Source organism: Colobus angolensis, unplaced genomic scaffold (assembly GCF_000951035.1).
Source record: "Colobus angolensis palliatus isolate OR3802 unplaced genomic scaffold, Cang.pa_1.0 Scaffold4, whole genome shotgun sequence".
NCBI lineage: Eukaryota > Metazoa > Chordata > Mammalia > Primates > Cercopithecidae > Colobus > Colobus angolensis.
The window spans coordinates 5,702,665-5,710,689 of NW_012117376.1; the positions used below are offsets into that span (position 1 = coordinate 5,702,665).

General features: G+C 51.1%; 1 protein-coding gene across 5 annotated transcripts in view; it reads right to left on the reverse strand.

Moving 5' to 3' along the window:
- Positions 1-5,342: 5,342 nt before the first annotated feature.
- The window catches only part of GJA4 (gap junction protein, alpha 4, 37kDa), a 3,129-nt gene continuing 446 nt past the window's right edge, over positions 5,343-8,025 (reverse strand). The window contains exons 1-2 of one of the 5 annotated variants that reach the window (XM_011955369.1): positions 7,979-8,025; positions 5,343-6,959 (exon numbers count right to left, since the gene is read on the reverse strand). In XM_011955369.1, the coding sequence (XP_011810759.1) occupies positions 5,846-6,847 (1,002 nt within the window). In that variant the 5' untranslated portion in view covers positions 6,848-6,959; positions 7,979-8,025 and the 3' untranslated portion in view covers positions 5,343-5,845. Of the gene's footprint in view, positions 6,960-7,847 lie in introns of all 5 variants that reach the window. The other 4 variants (XM_011955370.1, XM_011955368.1, XM_011955367.1 and 1 more) reach the window with 4 other exon arrangements.

Consider the following 8,025-nt stretch of genomic DNA (forward strand, 5'->3'; position numbering starts at 1 on the left):
TTCTGGAAAGCAGCTTGACAGTCTGTATCAAAAGCAAACCTGAGCAACAAATATATCAAGCCGCTTCCTCCTTCTTCAGAGCCTTGAAAGTGCTATTCCGCCTACCTGGAATGCTCTTTCCCATCTCTTCCTAGATCATTCCTTCTCACCTTTCAGGCTCTGAAGCCCACCTCCTGCAGGCAGGCTTCCATGATCTCAGGCTAGATCAGATTCTCTCTCTCTCTTTTTTTTTTTTTTAAGTGTGATCCATCAACCAGTGTTTTGGGAGCCTATTTCAGGGAGAAGGCAGAAGGACCCACTGTTCAGTAAACTTCCACTTAATTCCTCTGTTTTATTTATGGTGCTCCTACCCACAATTATGCCTGGCATTTCTCGATTTTTTTTTTTTTTTTTTTTGAGACAGGGTCTTGCTCTGTTACCCAGGCTGGAGTGCGAGTAGCTGGGAATATAGGCACACACCACCACACCTGGCTAGTTTTTGTATTTTTAGTAGTGATGGGGTTTCACCATGTTGGCCAGGCTGGTCTTGAACTCCTGACCTCAAGAGATCCTCCCGCCTCCGCCTCCCTCCTAGGATTACAGGCATGAACCCCTGCACCGGTTGCATTTCTCTGTTTTATCCTCTCCGAAGAATAAACCTCCACCTCTTCACAGAGTTGGGAAGGTGTGGTCACCTAGCTGCGCAGTACTGGTACGGAATCCCCGCGGCCTAGGTGCTTTCAATGAGCTCTCCTGTTTTCAGCTCCAGCCACATTCCCACTCAGAGGCAGTTTGTGCTTTCATTTCTTGTAATTTGTGGTTTTCTGTGTTTCTGAGTCACCCACAATGAATCACTTTCACAATCAGAAAAAAGCCCCTAAATTTTCTTTATTTAAAATTTCCTACCTTGTGACCCAGTAATTTTACTTTTGGAATATCTTTTTCTTTTAAGGAAATAGAAATTTGTAAAACATTTAGATACAGACATCTGCATCACAGTACAATTTATAATAGAGGAGGATTAGTTACAAACATCCTAAAAATCCAATATCAGGGTCATGGTTTAAGTAGGCACTGATAAAGCCTTTAAGTGGTATTTCCAAAAATACGTTCTTAACGACATGGGAAAAAACTTATGATTTATCATAAGATGAAAAAAGCATAATATAAAATTGTAGGTATATCTTTACTAAGATTTTATTTTAAAATATGCATGAAAGAAGGCTGGAGGGAATTACTTCTGAATATTAACAGTTGTTACCTCTGGATGGTGGGCTCTCATTCACTATCTACAATTATCATGCATTATCTTTATAATTCAAAAGAAGTTAAATATATGTAAAGGAGGAGAAAATTAAAAAAATTATAATCTTAAGTTGCATTAAGAGAGGTAGAAGTTTTGGGGCAAGAGAGGCAATAATCTGGATTCAGACCAACTGGAGTATCATGTCCAGCATACAGGGAGGGTGGAACATGTTAAGAGGAAAGTAGGCTGGGCATGGTAGCTCACGCCTGTAATCCCAGCACTTTGGGAGGCCAAGGCGGGTGGATCACCTGAGGTCAGGAGTTCAAGACCAGCCTAGCCAACATGGTAAAACCCCATCTTTACTAAAAATACAAAAATTAACTAGGTGTGGTGGTGCACACCTGTAATCCTAGCTACTCGGGAAGCTGAGGCACAAGAATTGCTTGAACCCAGGAGGCAGAGGTTACAGTGAGCTGAGATCATGAGATCATGGCACTGCACTCCAGCCTGGGCAACAGAGGGAGACTTCATCTCAAAAAAAAAAGAGGAAATTAAACAAATTGCAGGTTAGCCAGAGACTTCTGGAACTCAGGATTATCTGGAGGAATGGGAGGAGAGCAGGCTCAGGCTGGACCTGGTGGCTGTCTGTATGTGGCTGCAGTCCTGTTTGGGAAGGACAGAACTGAGTGTCCTGTGGCTCTGGGATCAAAGCCAAGACTGGAAAGAGATTCTTAAAGGTGGAGAGAGATGTTCTGACAATCCTGTGATGGATACCTCTTCCTGCAAACACCAATAGTCATGCTGAGGTTGGTGTGAAAAGGAAGAATCCCTAGTCAAGGAACTGAAGGTGATAGAACCATGAGGCTGGCAAGCCAGTGGCCAGTGAGCCGGCATGTTAGATTGGGAAGAAGTTTTGGCATCACCCAGCTTGACAGCCTTGTTTATGTGCAGCCTGTGATGTTCTCATGCTCCCATCGGTCATAGATAAGATGACCTTGGGTTATGCAAAATTCCCAGTGCACTCCACATAACCCCATCCCTGTCTTTCCTACTCAGGAAGGCAATGTGAATTTAAGCGACTGGAATTAATCTTATTGTAGAAACAACCTTGACTTTTTTCTGATTCATGTAAAATAGCACATCACTCATGAGTTTTCAGATCAATGATCAGTGACAGGTTACCACATGCAACGCTCCTCATACCTAATTGTCACATACGTGTTTCTCATCCAACTCTTTCATTTCACAATGGGGAAATTGAGGCCTAGAGAAGGGAAAGAGCCACAGTCAAGCACGTTTGAGAGGTGTGAGGTAGGAGCCAAGTCTCCTGACTCCAAATGGTGGCCCTTTCTCTAACTGAGAGTCACCAGCTATCAACTTAGATTTTGGTTGGTGGCAGCAAGGGATAGGCTGGTGAGAGGAAGAAGGAAGCAAAGGAAAAGAAAGGTGTGAACCTGCTGTGTTTCATCCTAGTGACATCACCAAGGAGATGCCTGCGTCCAACAAACCTAGCATTCTCCAGAGCCCCCTGCCTGACCAGTGCTTGGAGGTGAGGTGGGGCCATGAAGGTGGTTGTATGCCAGAAGTTTTAACCCCTAATATGTCAGAATGTAACCTTATGTGGAAATAAGGTCTTTTCAGAGGTAATCAAGTTAAATCAAAGTCATTAGGGTGGGTCCTAATCCAATATGAGTGACATCCTTATAAAGAGGGGAAATTTAGACAGAGAGACAAGGGAGAACACCAGGTGAAGATGAAGGCAGAGATGGGAGTGATGTGTCTAAAAGCCAAGGAGCACCAAAGATTGCCAGCAAAACACCAGAACTAGGAGAGAGGCCTGGAGTATCCCTCACAGCCCTTGGAAGGAACCAGCCCTTCGGATATCTTGATCTCAGACTTCTGGCCTCCAGAACTGAGAATCAGTTTCTGTTGCTTAAGCTGTGCAGTCTGTGGTACAGTACAGTAGCCCTGGCAAGGGAATACAGGTGGAACTTGTATTACAGCCACTCTTCCTGCATGGTCTTCACCGTACCCCCAACCCTAAACGGTGTGATCCCAGCCCCACGACACTATCCTCACTCTTAAACCCCCAGCCCATATGTGCTTGTGTTTGTGTGGCTACTGGTCTAGGACCCAACTTGTCTTGCCAAAGGTCCAAGTTCCTGAGCCCCAGCCTGACCCCAGCTCTGACACCAAGCTCAGAGTGGGTGAGCTCTGAGGGAGGGGAAGGATGCCATCTCTGCTCACTGAAACCTTTCTTCTCCTACCTTTCCAAAGTAGGAAAGGCTGGGGATAACAGAAACACCAAACCAGGGCTCTCAGGCCCCTCTGGTAACGCTGGCTCTAACGCTGGCTTCTAACCTGCAGCCTCTGGCCTCTCACCCTGGCTGGAAGAGAATCTGTTAGACGAGGACCTCAGCTTCCAGTGGTCATGGACTTCCAGTATGTGAACAGCCTCCTTTTTGAGGCTTTCAGGATTGAGCCCAGCCTCACTCAATCAAGCAGTGGTTCCGATCCCTGAGAGGCAGAGGTCATTGCTGGAGACTAGCTGGAGAAGTCAGGGAGCGCTTCCTGGAAGAAGAACCTATGTTAGCTGGCTGAAAGGTGTGAGCTTAATTTTACTGCATGACTACTGAGCCAGGTACAGTCACATACTTTCACTTACTTGGTTTCCTGTCAGTTGTGAGGCAGGTGATGTTACTTGCATTTTAGAGATTAGAAAACTGAGACTCAGAGAAGTGAAATGATTGACTTCAGACCACAGCATTTAAATTCAGGGCCCTCTGGTGCTACAGCTCATCTTACTCTTCTGCATTATGGCCTTTTCCAGGGTCCAGTAGTATTTAAAGGATTTGTGGAATTTTGAAGTGTAGGGGGCAGGGACACTGCATGCTGACACGGGGCAGGGTGGGAACATACTGGATCAATCTGAGAGCCGTGAGGAAGCTGGCCTGATCCATTTCAGCGATTCAGAGGGAACAATGGGAACCACAGCTGGAAGAGGAAGAGGGTCGTCATTTATGAGGCTGAGCGTCCAGACTCGCTGGATAAGCAGCGAGTGAGCCAGTGAGCTCTGGGTGAGGGGTACAGAGCTGGTGTTTCCAACACCTATCCTGATGGGAGAGGGGCCAACTTGCCAACCTGCTGTAAAGGCATCGTGACTCTCAAGGAGAAGCGTGTGGCCACATCAGATAGACCCCTTTTCCTTCTTTAACCCTAGCCCCAGATGTCCCTGGGAAGGGAGGACAACCAGCTTGCCTCTGAGGGTCACTACCTAGTGCTCTCCCCTACCTGGGTCACCTCCACATAGGTCACTTCTGCCAGCAGTGGGCCCATCCTCAGCCACGCCTCCTGTATCTCAATGGCTCATCGGGACCTAAGTGCCCCCTTAGCCTGTCAGTCCCTCCTCTGACTTTGCACAAGCAGTTTTCTCCGCTTGAATGCTCAGTGTTCTCTTTCCCTCCCCGGTGAACTCCTAGTCAAGACCCAGTTCAACTGTTCATTTTGTTTCTGCAGCCTTTGTGAGTCATTGGCAAGATTCAGTCTCTTCCACTTCTGTACATTGCCATTGTCCTCACTGAGGTCTGGGTGCGTAGAGAGCAGATCCTTAAGTTGCTCCTCCTGGTGGGCAGACTAGAAAGGGCCAAGGTAGGAAGGACTAGTGACCTAAACCTCCCTTCCCAAATACCAAGGATGAGAATGAGGTGGGATGAGTGCAGGGCCTGTCTGAACTGGACTATGAAGGGCTTGGCTGGCAGGCATGCTTGGGGAGCAAACCATCCAGTAAGGAAGCACTTTGCAGGGGGCAGTGTGGCCAGGGCGACGATGGGCACGGGGGAGGCAGGGCAAGGACACTTATGCTTTGGCCACTCATTAATGGGCTGGAGCGGTGGGGATGAGAAGAATATAGTGTCTGAGGCATTTCAAAAGGCAGAACATTTAGGAATCAGGGCTGTTGGAGGCAGAAGGTATGAGTTTGAGGGGTGAAGGTGCTGGCTGGAGTTGGGGGTTACAGAGACCAAAGAGATGATACAGGACCAAAAAGAAAAGGAAGCCTGGGCAAAATAACTATCCCCCAACCCCCAGCACATCGTGATAGCATCAATACACACCTAGCTTGTGATCCAGTCCTGTTTATTTTAGAAGCATGAACAGAACTAGGAAGGAGTGATGAAAACAAGGCACCAGTCCCCTAGACAGGGCCAAATCCGGCACAAGCTCTGTCTGTGCGATCCAGGCTGACCCAGCAGCCTCAGTCCGCCTCTTCCTGTGAGGGGAGGGTTTGAGGACAACCTGCACACAGGTAACTGTTCCATAGGGTGAGGTTAGGGTAAGTTGGCTCTGGGTCCCTCTGGATCAGCGGCAAAAGGCCAGAGCATCCCATGCTGACTCTGTCTGTGCTCAGGCAAAGCCACATTCTGGAGAGGAAGCCATAGTGCCTGGTGGCACCAGGAAGGCCTCAGGTGTTCAAGAACAACTTGCAATGAGGCTCCATGGCTAGCAAGCATCTGCTTCCCCAGCCGAGTCATCTCTGCAGAGCCTTCCAGGAGGGGGCAGGGGGCATCCCAGGCAGCCAGACTTCTCAGGACCTCTCTGTTGGGTGACATAAGCCCCAGGCCTCTATACATACTGCTTCTTAGAAGCAGAGCTGCTGGGGCGACTGGGGGATTTTCGGCCATTCTGAGGGGGTGGGTCCAGGAAGAGAGGGGGCCTGGAAGAAGCCAGCCTCTCCTCCGTGGTCAGGTTGGCCCAGTTCTGCTCACTGGATGAGAGCCCATTATAGGTGGGGCATGGCGGGGATGAGGGTCCCTGGCCCATGGGGAGGTAGAAGAAGACCTGGTCCGTGTAAGGGTCTGAGGAGGTGCCCTGGGTCGGGGGTGTGTCTTGGCCCTGCCGTGCCCTCATCCCCCGGCTGAGGCAGCGACACAGCAGGTGCACCAACTCCAGCAGGTTAAGCACCAGGGAGATGAGTCCAACCACCAACATGAAGATGATGAAGATGGTCTTCTCCGTGGGGCGAGAGACAAAGCAGTCCACGAGGTAGGGGCAGGGTGCTCGCTGGCACACAAACACGGGCTCCATGGTCCAGCCATACAGGCGCCACTGGCCATAGAGGAAGCCTGCCTCTAGCACGCTCTTGCAGAGCACGCTGGCCACATAGGTGCCCATCAGCGCTCCGCGGATGCGCAGGCGACCATCTTCCGCCACCGAGATCTTGGCCATCTGACGCTCTACGGCCGCCAGTGCCCGCTCCACCTGTGGGTCCTTGGCTGGCAGTGCCCGCAGCTCCCCCTCCTTCTGCCGTAGCCGCTCTTCTCGCCGAGACAGGTAAATGACATGGCCCAGGTAGACCAGGGTGGGCGTGCTGACGAAGAGGAACTGCAGCACCCAGTAGCGGATGTGGGAGATGGGGAAGGCCTGGTCATAGCAGACGTTGGTGCAGCCTGGCTGGGCCGTGTTACACTCGAAATCTGACTGCTCGTCACCCCACACTGACTCGCCGGCTAGGCCCAGGATGAGGATGCGGAAGATGAAGAGCACCGTCAGCCAGATCTTGCCCACCACGGTCGAGTGCTCCTGGACCTGGTCCAGCAGCTTCTCCAGGAAGCCCCAGTCACCCATGGCTCCCGGGCCTCCGTCTGCAAGGAGACAGAGCAAGTCAGCATGTCAGCATGGCATCCTTCTCGTTCGCCCAGCAACAAGCCTGCAGGGAGGTCTGCCATGCCCGTTCTACCTACAGGTTCAGGAAGGGGAAGGACTGGCCTGGAGGCTCCCACTCAGCAGTGCAGGCAGAACCCAAAGCAGATCTTTGGATGATGGCTGCCAACCTCTGTATGGTCTCATTCTGCTTTGGCTAAGGTCCCTGCCTAATCAGACATCGATATCCCTCTTGTCCCCGAGCCACTGCCCTAGAATGGACACAGACCAAGGAAATCTGGGTGGAATTGAGGCTCCTTTGCCTGTGGGAACAGAATTTGAGGAACGTATCCAAGGTTGTGCAGCTGGGCTAAGCCCTTCCTCCCTTTTACCCAAGGCTGGCTACCTCCAGACAGTGGGGGCTGGTGCTGATGGTAGAGGTGTTATCTTCTGCTTCTTAGGGGGCTCAAAGCCTCAGGTCCCTGCTCCCTGCTTCATATCTTACCCATCTGGCTTCACTCTAATCTTTGAGCCTGCAGGGGCTGGGAGGCGGGAGGGGTTTTAGGAGCTGAAGGCAGCAGCATCTTTTAGCTCCACCGGTCAGCAATAATGACTACCTGCCACTTGAGGAGGACACTTGGTCCTGTCTTCTTCGTCCACCTCCACTCCCACCCCCTTCCATCTCCAAAGCTGATGCTGGCAAATTCTAGAGTCTTGAAAGGAATTGTTATTGCAGGGTAAGGCACAGGCCACAAAGTTCCCAAGAGGGAGGTGCCTCTTCCCAAGTGCAAAGCTGTTTAGAGCCAGGCTCTGGAACGGCCCTGGGTTCAAATTTTGGCTTTCAGTAACTGCGGCCCCTTGGATAAGGAACAACCTCTGGGCGCCTCAGTCTCCTCCATGGTAGAGTGGAAACAATAGTATTCCTACCGCCTCGGGTTGTTATAAGGATTCCATGGAAAGAGGGTGGGAGCCTGGCCAAGGCCACCTGGGTGAGCGCGGCTCTGTCGCGGCGGGCGTTCCGCAGCAACCCCTGTCCCGGCCTCGGAGGACCCAAGACGCAGTCCGGCCTCCCGCGAGCAGGTGGCACCCCCGGTCCCCTCCAAGCCCCTGACTCACCGCCTGCCTGCCGGGCGGCCCAGGTGGAGGTGGGGACGATGGCCGGA